The 25,596-nt window shown below is 40.4% G+C and overlaps 1 protein-coding gene across 1 annotated transcript in view; it reads left to right on the forward strand.

The window, feature by feature from the left end:
- The window catches only part of LOC148060577 (uncharacterized), a 48,189-nt gene that overhangs the window by 10,679 nt on the left and 11,914 nt on the right, over positions 1-25,596 (forward strand). Inside the window, exons 38-124 of the mRNA XM_087780424.1 lie at positions 45-203; positions 360-553; positions 660-763; positions 858-964; positions 1,098-1,274; positions 1,550-1,755; positions 1,837-1,931; positions 2,039-2,064; positions 2,627-2,773; positions 2,845-3,056; positions 3,167-3,270; positions 3,359-3,480; positions 3,581-3,739; positions 3,896-4,089; positions 4,196-4,299; positions 4,394-4,500; positions 4,634-4,810; positions 5,086-5,291; positions 5,373-5,467; positions 5,575-5,600; positions 6,163-6,309; positions 6,381-6,592; positions 6,703-6,806; positions 6,895-7,016; positions 7,117-7,275; positions 7,432-7,625; positions 7,732-7,835; positions 7,930-8,036; positions 8,170-8,346; positions 8,622-8,827; positions 8,909-9,003; positions 9,111-9,136; positions 9,699-9,845; positions 9,917-10,128; positions 10,239-10,342; positions 10,431-10,552; positions 10,653-10,811; positions 10,968-11,161; positions 11,268-11,371; positions 11,466-11,572; positions 11,706-11,882; positions 12,158-12,363; positions 12,445-12,539; positions 12,647-12,672; positions 13,235-13,381; positions 13,453-13,664; positions 13,775-13,878; positions 13,967-14,088; positions 14,189-14,347; positions 14,504-14,697; positions 14,804-14,907; positions 15,002-15,108; positions 15,242-15,418; positions 15,694-15,899; positions 15,981-16,075; positions 16,183-16,208; positions 16,771-16,917; positions 16,989-17,200; positions 17,311-17,414; positions 17,503-17,624; positions 17,725-17,883; positions 18,040-18,233; positions 18,340-18,443; positions 18,538-18,644; positions 18,778-18,954; positions 19,230-19,435; positions 19,517-19,611; positions 19,719-19,744; positions 20,307-20,453; positions 20,525-20,736; positions 20,847-20,950; positions 21,039-21,160; positions 21,261-21,419; positions 21,576-21,769; positions 21,876-21,979; positions 22,074-22,180; positions 22,314-22,490; positions 22,766-22,971; positions 23,053-23,147; positions 23,255-23,280; positions 23,843-23,989; positions 24,061-24,272; positions 24,383-24,486; positions 24,575-24,696; positions 24,797-24,955; positions 25,112-25,305; positions 25,412-25,515. Of these exons, the coding sequence (XP_087636550.1) occupies positions 45-203; positions 360-553; positions 660-763; positions 858-964; positions 1,098-1,274; positions 1,550-1,755; positions 1,837-1,931; positions 2,039-2,064; positions 2,627-2,773; positions 2,845-3,056; positions 3,167-3,270; positions 3,359-3,480; positions 3,581-3,739; positions 3,896-4,089; positions 4,196-4,299; positions 4,394-4,500; positions 4,634-4,810; positions 5,086-5,291; positions 5,373-5,467; positions 5,575-5,600; positions 6,163-6,309; positions 6,381-6,592; positions 6,703-6,806; positions 6,895-7,016; positions 7,117-7,275; positions 7,432-7,625; positions 7,732-7,835; positions 7,930-8,036; positions 8,170-8,346; positions 8,622-8,827; positions 8,909-9,003; positions 9,111-9,136; positions 9,699-9,845; positions 9,917-10,128; positions 10,239-10,342; positions 10,431-10,552; positions 10,653-10,811; positions 10,968-11,161; positions 11,268-11,371; positions 11,466-11,572; positions 11,706-11,882; positions 12,158-12,363; positions 12,445-12,539; positions 12,647-12,672; positions 13,235-13,381; positions 13,453-13,664; positions 13,775-13,878; positions 13,967-14,088; positions 14,189-14,347; positions 14,504-14,697; positions 14,804-14,907; positions 15,002-15,108; positions 15,242-15,418; positions 15,694-15,899; positions 15,981-16,075; positions 16,183-16,208; positions 16,771-16,917; positions 16,989-17,200; positions 17,311-17,414; positions 17,503-17,624; positions 17,725-17,883; positions 18,040-18,233; positions 18,340-18,443; positions 18,538-18,644; positions 18,778-18,954; positions 19,230-19,435; positions 19,517-19,611; positions 19,719-19,744; positions 20,307-20,453; positions 20,525-20,736; positions 20,847-20,950; positions 21,039-21,160; positions 21,261-21,419; positions 21,576-21,769; positions 21,876-21,979; positions 22,074-22,180; positions 22,314-22,490; positions 22,766-22,971; positions 23,053-23,147; positions 23,255-23,280; positions 23,843-23,989; positions 24,061-24,272; positions 24,383-24,486; positions 24,575-24,696; positions 24,797-24,955; positions 25,112-25,305; positions 25,412-25,515 (12,028 nt within the window). The remainder of the gene's footprint in view (positions 1-44; positions 204-359; positions 554-659; positions 764-857; positions 965-1,097; positions 1,275-1,549; positions 1,756-1,836; positions 1,932-2,038; positions 2,065-2,626; positions 2,774-2,844; positions 3,057-3,166; positions 3,271-3,358; positions 3,481-3,580; positions 3,740-3,895; positions 4,090-4,195; positions 4,300-4,393; positions 4,501-4,633; positions 4,811-5,085; positions 5,292-5,372; positions 5,468-5,574; positions 5,601-6,162; positions 6,310-6,380; positions 6,593-6,702; positions 6,807-6,894; positions 7,017-7,116; positions 7,276-7,431; positions 7,626-7,731; positions 7,836-7,929; positions 8,037-8,169; positions 8,347-8,621; positions 8,828-8,908; positions 9,004-9,110; positions 9,137-9,698; positions 9,846-9,916; positions 10,129-10,238; positions 10,343-10,430; positions 10,553-10,652; positions 10,812-10,967; positions 11,162-11,267; positions 11,372-11,465; positions 11,573-11,705; positions 11,883-12,157; positions 12,364-12,444; positions 12,540-12,646; positions 12,673-13,234; positions 13,382-13,452; positions 13,665-13,774; positions 13,879-13,966; positions 14,089-14,188; positions 14,348-14,503; positions 14,698-14,803; positions 14,908-15,001; positions 15,109-15,241; positions 15,419-15,693; positions 15,900-15,980; positions 16,076-16,182; positions 16,209-16,770; positions 16,918-16,988; positions 17,201-17,310; positions 17,415-17,502; positions 17,625-17,724; positions 17,884-18,039; positions 18,234-18,339; positions 18,444-18,537; positions 18,645-18,777; positions 18,955-19,229; positions 19,436-19,516; positions 19,612-19,718; positions 19,745-20,306; positions 20,454-20,524; positions 20,737-20,846; positions 20,951-21,038; positions 21,161-21,260; positions 21,420-21,575; positions 21,770-21,875; positions 21,980-22,073; positions 22,181-22,313; positions 22,491-22,765; positions 22,972-23,052; positions 23,148-23,254; positions 23,281-23,842; positions 23,990-24,060; positions 24,273-24,382; positions 24,487-24,574; positions 24,697-24,796; positions 24,956-25,111; positions 25,306-25,411; positions 25,516-25,596) is intronic.

The raw sequence follows: 25,596 nt of genomic DNA on the forward strand, positions 1-25,596 counted from the left end.
AGTGAGAAAGATTAAACACTTTTATCTCATTTTTCCTTTAATAGAATGAGTCATTGTCCAGCCTGACGCCGACTCAATTGGCACAACTGGCAGGGGAGCCTGGGTTTTTGGATGAAGTAATGAAAGTGGATCATATTTTTGACCAATTGGAAATGGGAGACAATGCTGTGCAGAATGCAGTGGAATTCAATTCCCAATTGAATGTAGGTCATCTTTTGAGTTCCTATTGAAGCATTAATTTCTGACTAATGTGGGTTTATTTATAATAACTTCATAAACATGTTTATTGTCAGGTTTTTGTTCCAAATGAAGTCACGCCTTAGTTCTGACAACAATTAAAGTGTTCTATGGTTCAACAGGCTGGCAGCTTCTCACCTGAAGTGGCAGACCGACTGATGATTCGGACCTTTGAGATCCTCCTGGTCGCTTTTGAAAACGCCACAGTTGAAGAATGGAAGACTTACTTCAATGGGATTCCTTTCCTTTCGCGTTTCAACGACAGCATGCTCAGGCGGACAGCTGTGTACCTTGATTGCAACACCTTACCGATTGTGTATGTAAAACTCTAAAGATGGATTCCTCTGTGTCTCCTAAACGACGGTTACTTTTTGAAACACTTGAACAGAAATCTTGTTTTGACTCCTGTTTGCAATTGCCAGTGTCAAAGCGCTATCCGGCGCATATGAGAATATGACTCCAAGTAGGCGAGAGGAAATTGCTGATGAATTGGTGAGACTTTGGATATCCCATCCCAAGATCCGAGGTATGTTATCGAATATTGAGAAATACATTCTCCCGAATTTCCTATCTGGCCGTTCCTTGAAACCTATATAATAACTCCTCTCAACGTATTATAGATTGCACACCCAGAGATGGGAGGGATGCCGAATGGTTAAAAGCAAACGTTGCTACATTTTCGAGTCATCTGTCTAATGAGGATCTAAAGTCCCTTGGTGTTGATCCGGTGAGTGTTCTTTTAGTTGTTTTTTTTAAAGGTTTCCTAGCATGTCTGTTGGCAACTACAAAGAACTGCACGAGAAAAAGCTTTTGTTTTTTAACAAATGAAATATTTTTGACGCAACACTTTCTACCCTCAGACGGAAGTTCTGGATGTACTGACAACAGATAAGAAAGCAGAAATATTGCTTGATTCTGTCACTGAAGGCTCTGCAAATCCAGCCATTGTACAGAGAGTTTTCCAGAGCTTTAGAGAGAGCGAAGATGGGGAAAACATTCAAGATTTCCTTCACACACTTTACACCAAGATTAAGCAGGTAGGTGGTTGTCTACGATGTTTCTTTTTGTTTGACTTACTTCAAAGACGGACTGGATTTTGAAAAGCTCTTGCCGTCTTCAAATGGATTTACGGTGGACAAAAAAGAAATGAAAATTCCTCTCTGGTTGCTCAATAATGTTACACTTGTGAAGGCTTTCAAGCAGTAAATGGAATTGGTTACATGGTCTATAACCAACTTTAGCTCAATACATCCGGTGAAATAAAGTTTTCATCATCTGAATTTTAAATGTGCATATTGTCTCTAATCCACAGGGAAAAGTTGTCTTTGTCAATGGGAAAGTCCGAAAGGAAATCCTGAAGCAGGCGCTTACTGCCCTTTCCGACGAAGTGCACACCTTTGAGCAAGATGAATACAAACATTTGTTCCAAGAGACGTTGAGTCCCTTTATTAAAAGCATCACGCCAAGTCTTTCAGAGGTCATCCCAAACAACATCACCTGCAAATCCTTCGAGGCAATGTAAGCTAAGTTTTTGAAGCATTTATACTTCTTAAAAATGTGTCAAGATAAATCAATGTGATCCTGCATTGTACTCTATAGACTCCATTCTTTTGAGGATCATATGAGATCCATTCCAACGTGTGAAACCAACGATCTGAGGGAGACTATTGCTTCACTAAAGAAAAGATTCCACCGTACGTTGTAAATTGCAGCTATGAATTGTGCAAGATATAATAGAAACTATTGGTTTCCTCTTGCATTGTTTTAACAAGCTATTTTCGTTGCAAACTCTCCCATTCAGGCTGTCCACTTCCTGGCGCATTTAAGGTAAGTTTTCCTTTGTTAAGCATGACATCGATATGGTTCATAAGCCACACATCTCTCAATCAACAAGAATAAAGGATTCAATCTGAGTTTCATTGCATTGTTTCTGCCAACATTTTGAACACCAAATTCTTCTTCCCCCCATTTCAGTGCAAAGAGACTCACGTTAACGGTAAATGTGCTATCTTTTATTCGTATGAATGTTTGATCAATCATTTCTAAACTGTCCATGACTTCCTTTCCCAGAAACACTCATCTGTGATTGTGTCAATGGGTAGGTCAATGATCTTCTTAATTCTTTGAGATGTGTCAGATTTGATTCCATGTTGTTTACTGGGACAACAAACTTATTCTACTGCATTTGCTAGCACAAAGGTCGAGCAAGTCCTTTCTGACAGCCCATCGTCCGTGGCCCTGTGCAATTTGACCATCTATGAACATGCCTGTTCTTCTGTGAGTAGATTTGGCCTTTTTCATGGTAGCTTTGTCTCATGTCATGGTTTCCAGTAATGCCCATTTTTGACATGGTTGTCTGTGTTTTCATGTTTGCACCCTTTTACTGAAGCTTGCACATATGACACCAAGCAAGTTAGTGGCGTTGGTTAAGTGTTCACTGGAAAGCCAAACTGTGTACCCATTGGAGGTGTGGAAGCTGTTGTTTCAAAGAGCTTCATTGGTCCTCAACCTGGGGGAGCTGTCGTTTGCTGGCCAGGTAAGTTGAGAGGAAAAAAAGCTCAAATGAGTGAATACTAGGCATATGCATTAACTCATTTCTGATTCTAGGTCCTGAACAACAGTAATCCATCGGTGCCTACTTTTCTGGAGGCACTTTTAGAGGTTCAACGTTCCAACAACAGCCGGACAAAGCTTCAAGATAACGCCATAATGAGCAAATTGTTCCAGGGGACGCTATTTCCGTTTTCGTCCTCAGTGTCTTCAAACGTCTTGCTGTGCCTTAGCTCCATGAACCTCAGCTGTGAGACGTACCAAGACATGTAAGCATACTGGCTTCTTTAACACATAAATGTGGGGTCCAGTTACAGAGAAGTCATCGATTGTCTGATGGTTTGAATGTTACTCATTTAAATGCTTCCTCCAAATATAGCATCCGGGCATTCAGCATGCCAAGTGAATCAATGACCCATGAAAAACAAGAAATGGTATACAGTCGTTTCATCCGCCCATTCCTTTCAAGAAATGATTCTTCAGGTAATTGAAGCGCTTTGGCAGAAGTTGAAATACATGAGCGAGAATAATGATCTGTTGACATGCATCATATTTCCCTCTAATTTCGTAGAACCTGGCTGTGTGTCTTCAAGCAACGTCAACAGCAAAGAATGGATAATGGCTAACCTTGGCAATTTCTCCAGCTTTGCCAGCGTTTCAGATCTCCTAATATTTTTCCCAAGCATTTCCTTTGTAAGTTAAAACTTTGGGCATTTTGTGACATTCTTGCAAGCTTTTCATACATGTGAAGTGAGAAAGATTAAACACTTTTATCTCATTTTTCCTTTAATAGAATGAGTCATTGTCCAGCCTGACGCCGACTCAATTGGCACAACTGGCAGGGGAGCCTGGGTTTTTGGATGAAGTAATGAAAGTGGATCATATTTTTGACCAATTGGAAATGGGAGACAATGCTGTGCAGAATGCAGTGGAATTCAATTCCCAATTGAATGTAGGTCATCTTTTGAGTTCCTATTGAAGCATTAATTTCTGACTAATGTGGGTTTATTTATAATAACTTCATAAACATGTTTATTGTCAGGTTTTTGTTCCAAATGAAGTCACGCCTTAGTTCTGACAACAATTAAAGTGTTCTATGGTTCAACAGGCTGGCAGCTTCTCACCTGAAGTGGCAGACCGACTGATGATTCGGACCTTTGAGATCCTCCTGGTCGCTTTTGAAAACGCCACAGTTGAAGAATGGAAGACTTACTTCAATGGGATTCCTTTCCTTTCGCGTTTCAACGACAGCATGCTCAGGCGGACAGCTGTGTACCTTGATTGCAACACCTTACCGATTGTGTATGTAAAACTCTAAAGATGGATTCCTCTGTGTCTCCTAAACGACGGTTACTTTTTGAAACACTTGAACAGAAATCTTGTTTTGACTCCTGTTTGCAATTGCCAGTGTCAAAGCGCTATCCGGCGCATATGAGAATATGACTCCAAGTAGGCGAGAGGAAATTGCTGATGAATTGGTGAGACTTTGGATATCCCATCCCAAGATCCGAGGTATGTTATCGAATATTGAGAAATACATTCTCCCGAATTTCCTATCTGGCCGTTCCTTGAAACCTATATAATAACTCCTCTCAACGTATTATAGATTGCACACCCAGAGATGGGAGGGATGCCGAATGGTTAAAAGCAAACGTTGCTACATTTTCGAGTCATCTGTCTAATGAGGATCTAAAGTCCCTTGGTGTTGATCCGGTGAGTGTTCTTTTAGTTGTTTTTTTTAAAGGTTTCCTAGCATGTCTGTTGGCAACTACAAAGAACTGCACGAGAAAAAGCTTTTGTTTTTTAACAAATGAAATATTTTTGACGCAACACTTTCTACCCTCAGACGGAAGTTCTGGATGTACTGACAACAGATAAGAAAGCAGAAATATTGCTTGATTCTGTCACTGAAGGCTCTGCAAATCCAGCCATTGTACAGAGAGTTTTCCAGAGCTTTAGAGAGAGCGAAGATGGGGAAAACATTCAAGATTTCCTTCACACACTTTACACCAAGATTAAGCAGGTAGGTGGTTGTCTACGATGTTTCTTTTTGTTTGACTTACTTCAAAGACGGACTGGATTTTGAAAAGCTCTTGCCGTCTTCAAATGGATTTACGGTGGACAAAAAAGAAATGAAAATTCCTCTCTGGTTGCTCAATAATGTTACACTTGTGAAGGCTTTCAAGCAGTAAATGGAATTGGTTACATGGTCTATAACCAACTTTAGCTCAATACATCCGGTGAAATAAAGTTTTCATCATCTGAATTTTAAATGTGCATATTGTCTCTAATCCACAGGGAAAAGTTGTCTTTGTCAATGGGAAAGTCCGAAAGGAAATCCTGAAGCAGGCGCTTACTGCCCTTTCCGACGAAGTGCACACCTTTGAGCAAGATGAATACAAACATTTGTTCCAAGAGACGTTGAGTCCCTTTATTAAAAGCATCACGCCAAGTCTTTCAGAGGTCATCCCAAACAACATCACCTGCAAATCCTTCGAGGCAATGTAAGCTAAGTTTTTGAAGCATTTATACTTCTTAAAAATGTGTCAAGATAAATCAATGTGATCCTGCATTGTACTCTATAGACTCCATTCTTTTGAGGATCATATGAGATCCATTCCAACGTGTGAAACCAACGATCTGAGGGAGACTATTGCTTCACTAAAGAAAAGATTCCACCGTACGTTGTAAATTGCAGCTATGAATTGTGCAAGATATAATAGAAACTATTGGTTTCCTCTTGCATTGTTTTAACAAGCTATTTTCGTTGCAAACTCTCCCATTCAGGCTGTCCACTTCCTGGCGCATTTAAGGTAAGTTTTCCTTTGTTAAGCATGACATCGATATGGTTCATAAGCCACACATCTCTCAATCAACAAGAATAAAGGATTCAATCTGAGTTTCATTGCATTGTTTCTGCCAACATTTTGAACACCAAATTCTTCTTCCCCCCATTTCAGTGCAAAGAGACTCACGTTAACGGTAAATGTGCTATCTTTTATTCGTATGAATGTTTGATCAATCATTTCTAAACTGTCCATGACTTCCTTTCCCAGAAACACTCATCTGTGATTGTGTCAATGGGTAGGTCAATGATCTTCTTAATTCTTTGAGATGTGTCAGATTTGATTCCATGTTGTTTACTGGGACAACAAACTTATTCTACTGCATTTGCTAGCACAAAGGTCGAGCAAGTCCTTTCTGACAGCCCATCGTCCGTGGCCCTGTGCAATTTGACCATCTATGAACATGCCTGTTCTTCTGTGAGTAGATTTGGCCTTTTTCATGGTAGCTTTGTCTCATGTCATGGTTTCCAGTAATGCCCATTTTTGACATGGTTGTCTGTGTTTTCATGTTTGCACCCTTTTACTGAAGCTTGCACATATGACACCAAGCAAGTTAGTGGCGTTGGTTAAGTGTTCACTGGAAAGCCAAACTGTGTACCCATTGGAGGTGTGGAAGCTGTTGTTTCAAAGAGCTTCATTGGTCCTCAACCTAGGGGAGCTGTCGTTTGCTGGCCAGGTAAGTTGAGAGGAAAAAAAGCTCAAATGAGTGAATACTAGGCATATGCATTAACTCCTTTCTGATTCTAGGTCCTGAACAACAGTAATCCATCGGTGCCTACTTTTCTGGAGGCACTTTTAGAGGTTCAACGTTCCAACAACAGCCGGACAAAGCTTCAAGATAACGCCATAATGAGCAAATTGTTCCAGGGGACGCTATTTCCGTTTTCGTCCTCAGTGTCTTCAAACGTCTTGCTGTGCCTTAGCTCCATGAACCTCAGCTGTGAGACGTACCAAGACATGTAAGCATACTGGCTTCTTTAACACATAAATGTGGGGTCCAGTTACAGAGAAGTCATCGATTGTCTGATGGTTTGAATGTTACTCATTTAAATGCTTCCTCCAAATATAGCATCCGGGCATTCAGCATGCCAAGTGAATCAATGACCCATGAAAAACAAGAAATGGTATACAGTCGTTTCATCCGCCCATTCCTTTCAAGAAATGATTCTTCAGGTAATTGAAGCGCTTTGGCAGAAGTTGAAATACATGAGCGAGAATAATGATCTGTTGACATGCATCATATTTCCCTCTAATTTCGTAGAACCTGGCTGTGTGTCTTCAAGCAACGTCAACAGCAAAGAATGGATAATGGCTAACCTTGGCAATTTCTCCAGCTTTGCCAGCGTTTCAGATCTCCTAATATTTTTCCCAAGCATTTCCTTTGTAAGTTAAAACTTTGGGCACTTTGTGACATTCTTGCAAGCTTTTCATACATGTGAAGTGAGAAAGATTAAACACTTTTATCTCATTTTTCCTTTAATAGAATGAGTCATTGTCCAGCCTGACCCCGACTCAATTGGCACAACTGGCAGGGGAGCCTGGGTTTTTGGATGAAGTAATGAAAGTGGATCATATTTTTGACCAATTGGAAATGGGAGACAATGCTGTGCAGAATGCAGTGGAATTCAATTCCCAATTGAATGTAGGTCATCTTTTGAGTTCCTATTGAAGCATTAATTTCTGACTAATGTGGGTTTATTTATAATAACTTCATAAACATGTTTATTGTCAGGTTTTTGTTCCAAATGAAGTCACGCCTTAGTTCTGACAACAATTAAAGTGTTCTATGGTTCAACAGGCTGGCAGCTTCTCACCTGAAGTGGCAGACCGACTGATGATTCGGACCTTTGAGATCCTCCTGGTCGCTTTTGAAAACGCCACAGTTGAAGAATGGAAGACTTACTTCAATGGGATTCCTTTCCTTTCGCGTTTCAACGACAGCATGCTCAGGCGGACAGCTGTGTACCTTGATTGCAACACCTTACCGATTGTGTATGTAAAACTCTAAAGATGGATTCCTCTGTGTCTCCTAAACGACGGTTACTTTTTGAAACACTTGAACAGAAATCTTGTTTTGACTCCTGTTTGCAATTGCCAGTGTCAAAGCGCTATCCGGCGCATATGAGGATATGACTCCAAGTAGGCGAGAGGAAATTGCTGATGAATTGGTGAGACTTTGGATATCCCATCCCAAGATCCGAGGTATGTTATCGAATATTGAGAAATACATTCTCCCGAATTTCCTATCTGGCCGTTCCTTGAAACCTATATAATAACTCCTCTCAACGTATTATAGATTGCACACCCAGAGATGGGAGGGATGCCGAATGGTTAAAAGCAAACGTTGCTACATTTTCGAGTCATCTGTCTAATGAGGATCTAAAGTCCCTTGGTGTTGATCCGGTGAGTGTTCTTTTAGTTGTTTTTTTTAAAGGTTTCCTAGGATGTCTGTTGGCAACTACAAAGAACTGCACGAGAAAAAGCTTTTGTTTTTTAACAAATGAAATATTTTTGACGCAACACTTTCTACCCTCAGACGGAAGTTCTGGATGTACTGACAACAGATAAGAAAGCAGAAATATTGCTTGATTCTGTCACTGAAGGCTCTGCAAATCCAGCCATTGTACAGAGAGTTTTCCAGAGCTTTAGAGAGAGCGAAGATGGGGAAAACATTCAAGATTTCCTTCACACACTTTACACCAAGATTAAGCAGGTAGGTGGTTGTCTACGATGTTTCTTTTTGTTTGACTTACTTCAAAGACGGACTGGATTTTGAAAAGCTCTTGCCGTCTTCAAATGGATTTACGGTGGACAAAAAAGAAATGAAAATTCCTCTCTGGTTGCTCAATAATGTTACACTTGTGAAGGCTTTCAAGCAGTAAATGGAATTGGTTACATGGTCTATAACCAACTTTAGCTCAATACATCCGGTGAAATAAAGTTTTCATCATCTGAATTTTAAATGTGCATATTGTCTCTAATCCACAGGGAAAAGTTGTCTTTGTCAATGGGAAAGTCCGAAAGGAAATCCTGAAGCAGGCGCTTACTGCCCTTTCCGACGAAGTGCACACCTTTGAGCAAGATGAATACAAACATTTGTTCCAAGAGACGTTGAGTCCCTTTATTAAAAGCATCACGCCAAGTCTTTCAGAGGTCATCCCAAACAACATCACCTGCAAATCCTTCGAGGCAATGTAAGCTAAGTTTTTGAAGCATTTATACTTCTTAAAAATGTGTCAAGATAAATCAATGTGATCCTGCATTGTACTCTATAGACTCCATTCTTTTGAGGATCATATGAGATCCATTCCAACGTGTGAAACCAACGATCTGAGGGAGACTATTGCTTCACTAAAGAAAAGATTCCACCGTACGTTGTAAATTGCAGCTATGAATTGTGCAAGATATAATAGAAACTATTGGTTTCCTCTTGCATTGTTTTAACAAGCTATTTTCGTTGCAAACTCTCCCATTCAGGCTGTCCACTTCCTGGCGCATTTAAGGTAAGTTTTCCTTTGTTAAGCATGACATCGATATGGTTCATAAGCCACACATCTCTCAATCAACAAGAATAAAGGATTCAATCTGAGTTTCATTGCATTGTTTCTGCCAACATTTTGAACACCAAATTCTTCTTCCCCCCATTTCAGTGCAAAGAGACTCACGTTAACGGTAAATGTGCTATCTTTTATTCGTATGAATGTTTGATCAATCATTTCTAAACTGTCCATGACTTCCTTTCCCAGAAACACTCATCTGTGATTGTGTCAATGGGTAGGTCAATGATCTTCTTAATTCTTTGAGATGTGTCAGATTTGATTCCATGTTGTTTACTGGGACAACAAACTTATTCTACTGCATTTGCTAGCACAAAGGTCGAGCAAGTCCTTTCTGACAGCCCATCGTCCGTGGCCCTGTGCAATTTGACCATCTATGAACATGCCTGTTCTTCTGTGAGTAGATTTGGCCTTTTTCATGGTAGCTTTGTCTCATGTCATGGTTTCCAGTAATGCCCATTTTTGACATGGTTGTCTGTGTTTTCATGTTTGCACCCTTTTACTGAAGCTTGCACATATGACACCAAGCAAGTTAGTGGCGTTGGTTAAGTGTTCACTGGAAAGCCAAACTGTGTACCCATTGGAGGTGTGGAAGCTGTTGTTTCAAAGAGCTTCATTGGTCCTCAACCTGGGGGAGCTGTCGTTTGCTGGCCAGGTAAGTTGAGAGGAAAAAAAGCTCAAATGAGTGAATACTAGGCATATGCATTAACTCATTTCTGATTCTAGGTCCTGAACAACAGTAATCCATCAGTGCCTACTTTTCTGGAGGCACTTTTAGAGGTTCAACGTTCCAACAACAGCCGGACAAAGCTTCAAGATAACGCCATAATGAGCAAATTGTTCCAGGGGACGCTATTTCCGTTTTCGTCCTCAGTGTCTTCAAACGTCTTGCTGTGCCTTAGCTCCATGAACCTCAGCTGTGAGACATACCAAGACATGTAAGCATACTGGCTTCTTTAACACATAAATGTGGGGTCCAGTTACAGAGAAGTCATCGATTGTCTGATGGTTTGAATGTTACTCATTTAAATGCTTCCTCCAAATATAGCATCCGGGCATTCAGCATGCCAAGTGAATCAATGACCCATGAAAAACAAGAAATGGTATACAGTCGTTTCATCCGCCCATTCCTTTCAAGAAATGATTCTTCAGGTAATTGAAGCGCTTTGGCAGAAGTTGAAATACATGAGCGAGAATAATGATCTGTTGACATGCATCATATTTCCCTCTAATTTCGTAGAACCTGGCTGTGTGTCTTCAAGCAACGTCAACAGCAAAGAATGGATAATGGCTAACCTTGGCAATTTCTCCAGCTTTGCCAGCGTTTCAGATCTCCTAATATTTTTCCCAAGCATTTCCTTTGTAAGTTAAAACTTTGGGCACTTTGTGACATTCTTGCAAGCTTTTCATACATGTGAAGTGAGAAAGATTAAACACTTTTATCTCATTTTTCCTTTAATAGAATGAGTCATTGTCCAGCCTGACGCCGACTCAATTGGCACAACTGGCAGGGGAGCCTGGGTTTTTGGATGAAGTAATGAAAGTGGATCATATTTTTGACCAATTGGAAATGGGAGACAATGCTGTGCAGAATGCAGTGGAATTCAATTCCCAATTGAATGTAGGTCATCTTTTGAGTTCCTATTGAAGCATTAATTTCTGACTAATGTGGGTTTATTTATAATAACTTCATAAACATGTTTATTGTCAGGTTTTTGTTCCAAATGAAGTCACGCCTTAGTTCTGACAACAATTAAAGTGTTCTATGGTTCAACAGGCTGGCAGCTTCTCACCTGAAGTGGCAGACCGACTGATGATTCGGACCTTTGAGATCCTCCTGGTCGCTTTTGAAAACGCCACAGTTGAAGAATGGAAGACTTACTTCAATGGGATTCCTTTCCTTTCGCGTTTCAACGACAGCATGCTCAGGCGGACAGCTGTGTACCTTGATTGCAACACCTTACCGATTGTGTATGTAAAACTCTAAAGATGGATTCCTCTGTGTCTCCTAAACGACGGTTACTTTTTGAAACACTTGAACAGAAATCTTGTTTTGACTCCTGTTTGCAATTGCCAGTGTCAAAGCGCTATCCGGCGCATATGAGAATATGACTCCAAGTAGGCGAGAGGAAATTGCTGATGAATTGGTGAGACTTTGGATATCCCATCCCAAGATCCGAGGTATGTTATCGAATATTGAGAAATACATTCTCCCGAATTTCCTATCTGGCCGTTCCTTGAAACCTATATAATAACTCCTCTCAACGTATTATAGATTGCACACCCAGAGATGGGAGGGATGCCGAATGGTTAAAAGCAAACGTTGCTACATTTTCGAGTCATCTGTCTAATGAGGATCTAAAGTCCCTTGGTGTTGATCCGGTGAGTGTTCTTTTAGTTGTTTTTTTTAAAGGTTTCCTAGGATGTCTGTTGGCAACTACAAAGAACTGCACGAGAAAAAGCTTTTGTTTTTTAACAAATGAAATATTTTTGACGCAACACTTTCTACCCTCAGACGGAAGTTCTGGATGTACTGACAACAGATAAGAAAGCAGAAATATTGCTTGATTCTGTCACTGAAGGCTCTGCAAATCCAGCCATTGTACAGAGAGTTTTCCAGAGCTTTAGAGAGAGCGAAGATGGGGAAAACATTCAAGATTTCCTTCACACACTTTACACCAAGATTAAGCAGGTAGGTGGTTGTCTACGATGTTTCTTTTTGTTTGACTTACTTCAAAGACGGACTGGATTTTGAAAAGCTCTTGCCGTCTTCAAATGGATTTACGGTGGACAAAAAAGAAATGAAAATTCCTCTCTGGTTGCTCAATAATGTTACACTTGTGAAGGCTTTCAAGCAGTAAATGGAATTGGTTACATGGTCTATAACCAACTTTAGCTCAATACATCCGGTGAAATAAAGTTTTCATCATCTGAATTTTAAATGTGCATATTGTCTCTAATCCACAGGGAAAAGTTGTCTTTGTCAATGGGAAAGTCCGAAAGGAAATCCTGAAGCAGGCGCTTACTGCCCTTTCCGACGAAGTGCACACCTTTGAGCAAGATGAATACAAACATTTGTTCCAAGAGACGTTGAGTCCCTTTATTAAAAGCATCACGCCAAGTCTTTCAGAGGTCATCCCAAACAACATCACCTGCAAATCCTTCGAGGCAATGTAAGCTAAGTTTTTGAAGCATTTATACTTCTTAAAAATGTGTCAAGATAAATCAATGTGATCCTGCATTGTACTCTATAGACTCCATTCTTTTGAGGATCATATGAGATCCATTCCAACGTGTGAAACCAACGATCTGAGGGAGACTATTGCTTCACTAAAGAAAAGATTCCACCGTACGTTGTAAATTGCAGCTATGAATTGTGCAAGATATAATAGAAACTATTGGTTTCCTCTTGCATTGTTTTAACAAGCTATTTTCGTTGCAAACTCTCCCATTCAGGCTGTCCACTTCCTGGCGCATTTAAGGTAAGTTTTCCTTTGTTAAGCATGACATCGATATGGTTCATAAGCCACACATCTCTCAATCAACAAGAATAAAGGATTCAATCTGAGTTTCATTGCATTGTTTCTGCCAACATTTTGAACACCAAATTCTTCTTCCCCCCATTTCAGTGCAAAGAGACTCACGTTAACGGTAAATGTGCTATCTTTTATTCGTATGAATGTTTGATCAATCATTTCTAAACTGTCCATGACTTCCTTTCCCAGAAACACTCATCTGTGATTGTGTCAATGGGTAGGTCAATGATCTTCTTAATTCTTTGAGATGTGTCAGATTTGATTCCATGTTGTTTACTGGGACAACAAACTTATTCTACTGCATTTGCTAGCACAAAGGTCGAGCAAGTCCTTTCTGACAGCCCATCGTCCGTGGCCCTGTGCAATTTGACCATCTATGAACATGCCTGTTCTTCTGTGAGTAGATTTGGCCTTTTTCATGGTAGCTTTGTCTCATGTCATGGTTTCCAGTAATGCCCATTTTTGACATGGTTGTCTGTGTTTTCATGTTTGCACCCTTTTACTGAAGCTTGCACATATGACACCAAGCAAGTTAGTGGCGTTGGTTAAGTGTTCACTGGAAAGCCAAACTGTGTACCCATTGGAGGTGTGGAAGCTGTTGTTTCAAAGAGCTTCATTGGTCCTCAACCTGGGGGAGCTGTCGTTTGCTGGCCAGGTAAGTTGAGAGGAAAAAAAGCTCAAATGAGTGAATACTAGGCATATGCATTAACTCATTTCTGATTCTAGGTCCTGAACAACAGTAATCCATCAGTGCCTACTTTTCTGGAGGCACTTTTAGAGGTTCAACGTTCCAACAACAGCCGGACAAAGCTTCAAGATAACGCCATAATGAGCAAATTGTTCCAGGGGACGCTATTTCCGTTTTCGTCCTCAGTGTCTTCAAACGTCTTGCTGTGCCTTAGCTCCATGAACCTCAGCTGTGAGACATACCAAGACATGTAAGCATACTGGCTTCTTTAACACATAAATGTGGGGTCCAGTTACAGAGAAGTCATCGATTGTCTGATGGTTTGAATGTTACTCATTTAAATGCTTCCTCCAAATATAGCATCCGGGCATTCAGCATGCCAAGTGAATCAATGACCCATGAAAAACAAGAAATGGTATACAGTCGTTTCATCCGCCCATTCCTTTCAAGAAATGATTCTTCAGGTAATTGAAGCGCTTTGGCAGAAGTTGAAATACATGAGCGAGAATAATGATCTGTTGACATGCATCATATTTCCCTCTAATTTCGTAGAACCTGGCTGTGTGTCTTCAAGCAACGTCAACAGCAAAGAATGGATAATGGCTAACCTTGGCAATTTCTCCAGCTTTGCCAGCGTTTCAGATCTCCTAATATTTTTCCCAAGCATTTCCTTTGTAAGTTAAAACTTTGGGCACTTTGTGACATTCTTGCAAGCTTTTCATACATGTGAAGTGAGAAAGATTAAACACTTTTATCTCATTTTTCCTTTAATAGAATGAGTCATTGTCCAGCCTGACCCCGACTCAATTGGCACAACTGGCAGGGGAGCCTGGGTTTTTGGATGAAGTAATGAAAGTGGATCATATTTTTGACCAATTGGAAATGGGAGACAATGCTGTGCAGAATGCAGTGGAATTCAATTCCCAATTGAATGTAGGTCATCTTTTGAGTTCCTATTGAAGCATTAATTTCTGACTAATGTGGGTTTATTTATAATAACTTCATAAACATGTTTATTGTCAGGTTTTTGTTCCAAATGAAGTCACGCCTTAGTTCTGACAACAATTAAAGTGTTCTATGGTTCAACAGGCTGGCAGCTTCTCACCTGAAGTGGCAGACCGACTGATGATTCGGACCTTTGAGATCCTCCTGGTCGCTTTTGAAAACGCCACAGTTGAAGAATGGAAGACTTACTTCAATGGGATTCCTTTCCTTTCGCGTTTCAACGACAGCATGCTCAGGCGGACAGCTGTGTACCTTGATTGCAACACCTTACCGATTGTGTATGTAAAACTCTAAAGATGGATTCCTCTGTGTCTCCTAAACGACGGTTACTTTTTGAAACACTTGAACAGAAATCTTGTTTTGACTCCTGTTTGCAATTGCCAGTGTCAAAGCGCTATCCGGCGCATATGAGAATATGACTCCAAGTAGGCGAGAGGAAATTGCTGATGAATTGGTGAGACTTTGGATATCCCATCCCAAGATCCGAGGTATGTTATCGAATATTGAGAAATACATTCTCCCGAATTTCCTATCTGGCCGTTCCTTGAAACCTATATAATAACTCCTCTCAACGTATTATAGATTGCACACCCAGAGATGGGAGGGATGCCGAATGGTTAAAAGCAAACGTTGCTACATTTTCGAGTCATCTGTCTAATGAGGATCTAAAGTCCCTTGGTGTTGATCCGGTGAGTGTTCTTTTAGTTGTTTTTTTTAAAGGTTTCCTAGGATGTCTGTTGGCAACTACAAAGAACTGCACGAGAAAAAGCTTTTGTTTTTTAACAAATGAAATATTTTTGACGCAACACTTTCTACCCTCAGACGGAAGTTCTGGATGTACTGACAACAGATAAGAAAGCAGAAATATTGCTTGATTCTGTCACTGAAGGCTCTGCAAATCCAGCCATTGTACAGAGAGTTTTCCAGAGCTTTAGAGAGAGCGAAGATGGGGAAAACATTCAAGATTTCCTTCACACACTTTACACCAAGATTAAGCAGGTAGGTGGTTGTCTACGATGTTTCTTTTGGTTTGACTTACTTCAAAGACGGACTGGATTTTGAAAAGCTCTTGCCGTCTTCAAATGGATTTACGGTGGACAAAAAAGAAATGAAAATTCCTCTCTGGTTGCTCAATAATGTTACACTTGTGAAGGCTTTCAAGCAGTAAATGGAATTGGTTACATGGTCTATAACCAACTTTAGCTCAATACATCCGGTGAAATAAAGTTTTCATCATCTGAATTTTAAATGTGCATATTGTCTCTAATCCACAGGGAAAAGTTGTCTTTGTCAATGGGAAAGTCCGAAAGGAAATCCTGAAGCAGGCGCTTACTGCCCTTTCCGACGAAGTGCACACCTTTGAGCAAGATGAATACAAACATTTGTTCCAAGAGACGTTGAGTCCCTTTATTAAAAGCATCACGCCAAGTCTTTCAGAGGTCATCCCAAACAACATCACCTGCAAATCCTTCGAGGCAATGTAAGCTAAGTTTTTGAAGCATTTATACTTCTTAAAAATGTGTCAAGATAAATCAATGTGATCCTGCATTGTACTCTATAGACTCCATTCTTTTGAGGATCATATGAGATCCATTCCAACGTGTGAAACCAACGATCTGAGGGAGACTATTGCTTCACTAAAGAAAAGATTCCACCGTACGTTGTAAATTGCAGCTATGAATTGTGCAAGATATAATAGAAACTATTGGTTTCCTCTTGCATTGTTTTAACAAGCTATTTTCGTTGCAAACTCTCCCATTCAGGCTGTCCACTTCCTGGCGCATTTAAGGTAAGTTTTCCTTTGTTAAGCATGACATCGATATGGTTCATAAGCCACACATCTCTCAATCAACAAGAATAAAGGATTCAATCTGAGTTTCATTGCATTGTTTCTGCCAACATTTTGAACACCAAATTCTTCTTCCCCCCATTTCAGTGCAAAGAGACTCACGTTAACGGTAAATGTGCTATCTTTTATTCGTATGAATGTTTGATCAATCATTTCTAAACTGTCCATGACTTCCTTTCCCAGAAACACTCATCTGTGATTGTGTCAATGGGTAGGTCAATGATCTTCTTAATTCTTTGAGATGTGTCAGATTTGATTCCATGTTGTTTACTGGGACAACAAACTTATTCTACTGCATTTGCTAGCACAAAGGTCGAGCAAGTCCTTTCTGACAGCCCATCGTCCGTGGCCCTGTGCAATTTGACCATCTATGAACATGCCTGTTCTTCTGTGAGTAGATTTGGCCTTTTTCATGGTAGCTTTGTCTCATGTCATGGTTTCCAGTAATGCCCATTTTTGACATGGTTGTCTGTGTTTTCATGTTTGCACCCTTTTACTGAAGCTTGCACATATGACACCAAGCAAGTTAGTGGCGTTGGTTAAGTGTTCACTGGAAAGCCAAACTGTGTACCCATTGGAGGTGTGGAAGCTGTTGTTTCAAAGAGCTTCATTGGTCCTCAACCTGGGGGAGCTGTCGTTTGCTGGCCAGGTAAGTTGAGAGGAAAAAAAGCTCAAATGAGTGAATACTAGGCATATGCATTAACTCATTTCTGATTCTAGGTCCTGAACAACAGTAATCCATCGGTGCCTACTTTTCTGGAGGCACTTTTAGAGGTTCAACGTTCCAACAACAGCCGGACAAAGCTTCAAGATAACGCCATAATGAGCAAATTGTTCCAGGGGACGCTATTTCCGTTTTCGTCCTCAGTGTCTTCAAACGTCTTGCTGTGCCTTAGCTCCATGAACCTCAGCTGTGAGACATACCAAGACATGTAAGCATACTGGCTTCTTTAACACATAAATGTGGGGTCCAGTTACAGAGAAGTCATCGATTGTCTGATGGTTTGAATGTTACTCATTTAAATGCTTCCTCCAAATATAGCATCCGGGCATTCAGCATGCCAAGTGAATCAATGACCCATGAAAAACAAGAAATGGTATACAGTCGTTTCATCCGCCCATTCCTTTCAAGAAATGATTCTTCAGGTAATTGAAGCGCTTTGGCAGAAGTTGAAATACATGAGCGAGAATAATGATCTGTTGACATGCATCATATTTCCCTCTAATTTCGTAGAACCTGGCTGTGTGTCTTCAAGCAACGTCAACAGCAAAGAATGGATAATGGCTAACCTTGGCAATTTCTCCAGCTTTGCCAGCGTTTCAGATCTCCTAATATTTTTCCCAAGCATTTCCTTTGTAAGTTAAAACTTTGGGCACTTTGTGACATTCTAACAAGCTTTTCATACATGTGAAGTGAGAAAGATTAAACACTTTTATCTCATTTTTCCTTTAATAGAATGAGTCATTGTCCAGCCTGACCCCGACTCAATTGGCACAACTGGCAGGGGAGCCTGGGTTTTTGGATGAAGTAATGAAAGTGGATCATATTTTTGACCAATTGGAAATGGGAGACAATGCTGTGCAGAATGCAGTGGAATTCAATTCCCAATTGAATGTAGGTCATCTTTTGAGTTCCTATTGAAGCATTAATTTCTGACTAATGTGGGTTTATTTATAATAACTTCATAAACATGTTTATTGTCAGGTTTTTGTTCCAAATGAAGTCACGCCTTAGTTCTGACAACAATTAAAGTGTTCTATGGTTCAACAGGCTGGCAGCTTCTCACCTGAAGTGGCAGACCGACTGATGATTCGGACCTTTGAGATCCTCCTGGTCGCTTTTGAAAACGCCACAGTTGAAGAATGGAAGACTTACTTCAATGGGATTCCTTTCCTTTCGCGTTTCAACGACAGCATGCTCAGGCGGACAGCTGTGTACCTTGATTGCAACACCTTACCGATTGTGTATGTAAAACTCTAAAGATGGATTCCTCTGTGTCTCCTAAACGACGGTTACTTTTTGAAACACTTGAACAGAAATCTTGTTTTGACTCCTGTTTGCAATTGCCAGTGTCAAAGCGCTATCCGGCGCATATGAGAATATGACTCCAAGTAGGCGAGAGGAAATTGCTGATGAATTGGTGAGACTTTGGATATCCCATCCCAAGATCCGAGGTATGTTATCGAATATTGAGAAATACATTCTCCCGAATTTCCTATCTGGCCGTTCCTTGAAACCTATATAATAACTCCTCTCAACGTATTATAGATTGCACACCCAGAGATGGGAGGGATGCCGAATGGTTAAAAGCAAACGTTGCTACATTTTCGAGTCATCTGTCTAATGAGGATCTAAAGTCCCTTGGTGTTGATCCGGTGAGTGTTCTTTTAGTTGTTTTTTTTAAAGGTTTCCTAGGATGTCTGTTGGCAACTACAAAGAACTGCACGAGAAAAAGCTTTTGTTTTTTAACAAATGAAATATTTTTGACGCAACACTTTCTACCCTCAGACGGAAGTTCTGGATGTACTGACAACAGATAAGAAAGCAGAAATATTGCTTGATTCTGTCACTGAAGGCTCTGCAAATCCAGCCATTGTACAGAGAGTTTTCCAGAGCTTTAGAGAGAGCGAAGATGGGGAAAACATTCAAGATTTCCTTCACACACTTTACACCAAGATTAAGCAGGTAGGTGGTTGTCTACGATGTTTCTTTTTGTTTGACTTACTTCAAAGACGGACTGGATTTTGAAAAGCTCTTGCCGTCTTCAAATGGATTTACGGTGGACAAAAAAGAAATGAAAATTCCTCTCTGGTTGCTCAATAATGTTACACTTGTGAAGGCTTTCAAGCAGTAAATGGAATTGGTTACATGGTCTATAACCAACTTTAGCTCAATACATCCGGTGAAATAAAGTTTTCATCATCTGAATTTTAAATGTGCATATTGTCTCTAATCCACAGGGAAAAGTTGTCTTTGTCAATGGGAAAGTCCGAAAGGAAATCCTGAAGCAGGCGCTTACTGCCCTTTCCGACGAAGTGCACACCTTTGAGCAAGATGAATACAAACATTTGTTCCAAGAGACGTTGAGTCCCTTTATTAAAAGCATCACGCCAAGTCTTTCAGAGGTCATCCCAAACAACATCACCTGCAAATCCTTCGAGGCAATGTAAGCTAAGTTTTTGAAGCATTTATACTTCTTAAAAATGTGTCAAGATAAATCAATGTGATCCTGCATTGTACTCTATAGACTCCATTCTTTTGAGGATCATATGAGATCCATTCCAACGTGTGAAACCAACGATCTGAGGGAGACTATTGCTTCACTAAAGAAAAGATTCCACCGTACGTTGTAAATTGCAGCTATGAATTGTGCAAGATATAATAGAAACTATTGGTTTCCTCTTGCATTGTTTTAACAAGCTATTTTCGTTGCAAACTCTCCCATTCAGGCTGTCCACTTCCTGGCGCATTTAAGGTAAGTTTTCCTTTGTTAAGCATGACATCGATATGGTTCATAAGCCACACATCTCTCAATCAACAAGAATAAAGGATTCAATCTGAGTTTCATTGCATTGTTTCTGCCAACATTTTGAACACCAAATTCTTCTTCCCCCCATTTCAGTGCAAAGAGACTCACGTTAACGGTAAATGTGCTATCTTTTATTCGTATGAATGTTTGATCAATCATTTCTAAACTGTCCATGACTTCCTTTCCCAGAAACACTCATCTGTGATTGTGTCAATGGGTAGGTCAATGATCTTCTTAATTCTTTGAGATGTGTCAGATTTGATTCCATGTTGTTTACTGGGACAACAAACTTATTCTACTGCATTTGCTAGCACAAAGGTCGAGCAAGTCCTTTCTGACAGCCCATCGTCCGTGGCCCTGTGCAATTTGACCATCTATGAACATGCCTGTTCTTCTGTGAGTAGATTTGGCCTTTTTCATGGTAGCTTTGTCTCATGTCATGGTTTCCAGTAATGCCCATTTTTGACATGGTTGTCTGTGTTTTCATGTTTGCACCCTTTTACTGAAGCTTGCACATATGACACCAAGCAAGTTAGTGGCGTTGGTTAAGTGTTCACTGGAAAGCCAAACTGTGTACCCATTGGAGGTGTGGAAGCTGTTGTTTCAAAGAGCTTCATTGGTCCTCAACCTGGGGGAGCTGTCGTTTGCTGGCCAGGTAAGTTGAGAGGAAAAAAAGCTCATATGAGTGAATACTAGGCATATGCATTAACTCATTTCTGATTCTAGGTCCTGAACAACAGTAATCCATCGGTGCCTACTTTTCTGGAGGCACTTTTAGAGGTTCAACGTTCCAACAACAGCCGGACAAAGCTTCAAGATAACGCCATAATGAGCAAATTGTTCCAGGGGACGCTATTTCCGTTTTCGTCCTCAGTGTCTTCAAACGTCTTGCTGTGCCTTAGCTCCATGAACCTCAGCTGTGAGACATACCAAGACATGTAAGCATACTGGCTTCTTTAACACATAAATGTGGGGTCCAGTTACAGAGAAGTCATCGATTGTCTGATGGTTTGAATGTTACTCATTTAAATGCTTCCTCCAAATATAGCATCCGGGCATTCAGCATGCCAAGTGAATCAATGACCCATGAAAAACAAGAAATGGTATACAGTCGTTTCATCCGCCCATTCCTTTCAAGAAATGATTCTTCAGGTAATTGAAGCGCTTTGGCAGAAGTTGAAATACATGAGCGAGAATAATGATCTGTTGACATGCATCATATTTCCCTCTAATTTCGTAGAACCTGGCTGTGTGTCTTCAAGCAACGTCAACAGCAAAGAATGGATAATGGCTAACCTTGGCAATTTCTCCAGCTTTGCCAGCGTTTCAGATCTCCTAATATTTTTCCCAAGCATTTCCTTTGTAAGTTAAAACTTTGGGCACTTTGTGACATTCTAACAAGCTTTTCATACATGTGAAGTGAGAAAGATTAAACACTTTTATCTCATTTTTCCTTTAATAGAATGAGTCATTGTCCAGCCTGACCCCGACTCAATTGGCACAACTGGCAGGGGAGCCTGGGTTTTTGGATGAAGTAATGAAAGTGGATCATATTTTTGACCAATTGGAAATGGGAGACAATGCTGTGCAGAATGCAGTGGAATTCAATTCCCAATTGAATGTAGGTCATCTTTTGAGTTCCTATTGAAGCATTAATTTCTGACTAATGTGGGTTTATTTATAATAACTTCATAAACATGTTTATTGTCAGGTTTTTGTTCCAAATGAAGTCACGCCTTAGTTCTGACAACAATTAAAGTGTTCTATGGTTCAACAGGCTGGCAGCTTCTCACCTGAAGTGGCAGACCGACTGATGATTCGGACCTTTGAGATCCTCCTGGTCGCTTTTGAAAACGCCACAGTTGAAGAATGGAAGACTTACTTCAATGGGATTCCTTTCCTTTCGCGTTTCAACGACAGCATGCTCAGGCGGACAGCTGTGTACCTTGATTGCAACACCTTACCGATTGTGTATGTAAAACTCTAAAGATGGATTCCTCTGTGTCTCCTAAACGACGGTTACTTTTTGAAACACTTGAACAGAAATCTTGTTTTGACTCCTGTTTGCAATTGCCAGTGTCAAAGCGCTATCCGGCGCATATGAGAATATGACTCCAAGTAGGCGAGAGGAAATTGCTGATGAATTGGTGAGACTTTGGATATCCCATCCCAAGATCCGAGGTATGTTATCGAATATTGAGAAATACATTCTCCCGAATTTCCTATCTGGCCGTTCCTTGAAACCTATATAATAACTCCTCTCAACGTATTATAGATTGCACACCCAGAGATGGGAGGGATGCCGAATGGTTAAAAGCAAACGTTGCTACATTTTCGAGTCATCTGTCTAATGAGGATCTAAAGTCCCTTGGTGTTGATCCGGTGAGTGTTCTTTTAGTTGTTTTTTTTAAAGGTTTCCTAGGATGTCTGTTGGCAACTACAAAGAACTGCACGAGAAAAAGCTTTTGTTTTTTAACAAATGAAATATTTTTGACGCAACACTTTCTACCCTCAGACGGAAGTTCTGGATGTACTGACAACAGATAAGAAAGCAGAAATATTGCTTGATTCTGTCACTGAAGGCTCTGCAAATCCAGCCATTGTACAGAGAGTTTTCCAGAGCTTTAGAGAGAGCGAAGATGGGGAAAACATTCAAGATTTCCTTCACACACTTTACACCAAGATTAAGCAGGTAGGTGGTTGTCTACGATGTTTCTTTTTGTTTGACTTACTTCAAAGACGGACTGGATTTTGAAAAGCTCTTGCCGTCTTCAAATGGATTTACGGTGGACAAAAAAGAAATGAAAATTCCTCTCTGGTTGCTCAATAATGTTACACTTGTGAAGGCTTTCAAGCAGTAAATGGAATTGGTTACATGGTCTATAACCAACTTTAGCTCAATACATCCGGTGAAATAAAGTTTTCATCATCTGAATTTTAAATGTGCATATTGTCTCTAATCCACAGGGAAAAGTTGTCTTTGTCAATGGGAAAGTCCGAAAGGAAATCCTGAAGCAGGCGCTTACTGCCCTTTCCGACGAAGTGCACACCTTTGAGCAAGATGAATACAAACATTTGTTCCAAGAGACGTTGAGTCCCTTTATTAAAAGCATCACGCCAAGTCTTTCAGAGGTCATCCCAAACAACATCACCTGCAAATCCTTCGAGGCAATGTAAGCTAAGTTTTTGAAGCATTTATACTTCTTAAAAATGTGTCAAGATAAATCAATGTGATCCTGCATTGTACTCTATAGACTCCATTCTTTTGAGGATCATATGAGATCCATTCCAACGTGTGAAACCAACGATCTGAGGGAGACTATTGCTTCACTAAAGAAAAGATTCCACCGTACGTTGTAAATTGCAGCTATGAATTGTGCAAGATATAATAGAAACTATTGGTTTCCTCTTGCATTGTTTTAACAAGCTATTTTCGTTGCAAACTCTCCCATTCAGGCTGTCCACTTCCTGGCGCATTTAAGGTAAGTTTTCCTTTGTTAAGCATGACATCGATATGGTTCATAAGCCACACATCTCTCAATCAACAAGAATAAAGGATTCAATCTGAGTTTCATTGCATTGTTTCTGCCAACATTTTGAACACCAAATTCTTCTTCCCCCCATTTCAGTGCAAAGAGACTCACGTTAACGGTAAATGTGCTATCTTTTATTCGTATGAATGTTTGATCAATCATTTCTAAACTGTCCATGACTTCCTTTCCCAGAAACACTCATCTGTGATTGTGTCAATGGGTAGGTCAATGATCTTCTTAATTCTTTGAGATGTGTCAGATTTGATTCCATGTTGTTTACTGGGACAACAAACTTATTCTACTGCATTTGCTAGCACAAAGGTCGAGCAAGTCCTTTCTGACAGCCCATCGTCCGTGGCCCTGTGCAATTTGACCATCTATGAACATGCCTGTTCTTCTGTGAGTAGATTTGGCCTTTTTCATGGTAGCTTTGTCTCATGTCATGGTTTCCAGTAATGCCCATTTTTGACATGGTTGTCTGTGTTTTCATGTTTGCACCCTTTTACTGAAGCTTGCACATATGACACCAAGCAAGTTAGTGGCGTTGGTTAAGTGTTCACTGGAAAGCCAAACTGTGTACCCATTGGAGGTGTGGAAGCTGTTGTTTCAAAGAGCTCGATTGGTCCTCAACCTGGGGGAGCTGTCGTTTGCTGGCCAGGTAAGTTGAGAGGAAAAAAAGCTCAAATGAGTGAATACTAGGCATATGCATTAACTCATTTCTGATTCTAGGTCCTGAACAACAGTAATCCATCGGTGCCTACTTTTCTGGAGGCACTTTTAGAGGTTCAACGTTCCAACAACAGCCGGACAAAGCTTCAAGATAACGCCATAATGAGCAAATTGTTCCAGGGGACGCTATTTCCGTTTTCGTCCTCAGTGTCTTCAAACGTCTTGCTGTGCCTTAGCTCCATGAACCTCAGCTGTGAGACGTACCAAGACATGTAAGCATACTGGCTTCTTTAACACATAAATGTGGGGTCCAGTTACAGAGAAGTCATCGATTGTCTGATGGTTTGAATGTTACTCATTTAAATGCTTCCTCCAAATATAGCATCCGGGCATTCAGCATGCCAAGTGAATCAATGACCCATGAAAAACAAGAAATGGTATACAGTCGTTTCATCCGCCCATTCCTTTCAAGAAATGATTCTTCAGGTAATTGAAGCGCTTTGGCAGAAGTTGAAATACATGAGCGAGAATAATGATCTGTTGACATGCATCATATTTCCCTCTAATTTCGTAGAACCTGGCTGTGTGTCTTCAAGCAACGTCAACAGCAAAGAATGGATAATGGCTAACCTTGGCAATTTCTCCAGCTTTGCCAGCGTTTCAGATCTCCTAATATTTTTCCCAAGCATTTCCTTTGTAAGTTAAAACTTTGGGCACTTTGTGACATTCTTGCAAGCTTTTCATACATGTGAAGTGAGAAAGATTAAACACTTTTATCTCATTTTTCCTTTAATAGAATGAGTCATTGTCCAGCCTGACCCCGACTCAATTGGCACAACTGGCAGGGGAGCCTGGGTTTTTGGATGAAGTAATGAAAGTGGATCATATTTTTGACCAATTGGAAATGGGAGACAATGCTGTGCAGAATGCAGTGGAATTCAATTCCCAATTGAATGTAGGTCATCTTTTGAGTTCCTATTGAAGCATTAATTTCTGACTAATGTGGGTTTATTTATAATAACTTCATAAACATGTTTATTGTCAGGTTTTTGTTCCAAATGAAGTCACGCCTTAGTTCTGACAACAATTAAAGTGTTCTATGGTTCAACAGGCTGGCAGCTTCTCACCTGAAGTGGCAGACCGACTGATGATTCGGACCTTTGAGATCCTCCTGGTCGCTTTTGAAAACGCCACAGTTGAAGAATGGAAGACTTACTTCAATGGGATTCCTTTCCTTTCGCGTTTCAACGACAGCATGCTCAGGCGGACAGCTGTGTACCTTGATTGCAACACCTTACCGATTGTGTATGTAAAACTCTAAAGATGGATTCCTCTGTATCTCCTAAACGACGGTTACTTTTTGAAACACTTGAACAGAAATCTTGTTTTGACTCCTGTTTGCAATTGCCAGTGTCAAAGCGCTATCCGGCGCATATGAGAATATGACTCCAAGTAGGCGAGAGGAAATTGCTGATGAATTGGTGAGACTTTGGATATCCCATCCCAAGATCCGAGGTATGTTATCGAATATTGAGAAATACATTCTCCCGAATTTCCTATCTGGCCGTTCCTTGAAACCTATATAATAACTCCTCT

The sequence above is a fragment of the Callionymus lyra genome, chromosome 18 (assembly GCF_982586985.1).
Source record: "Callionymus lyra chromosome 18, fCalLyr1.hap1.1, whole genome shotgun sequence".
Taxonomy (NCBI): domain Eukaryota; kingdom Metazoa; phylum Chordata; class Actinopteri; order Syngnathiformes; family Callionymidae; genus Callionymus; species Callionymus lyra.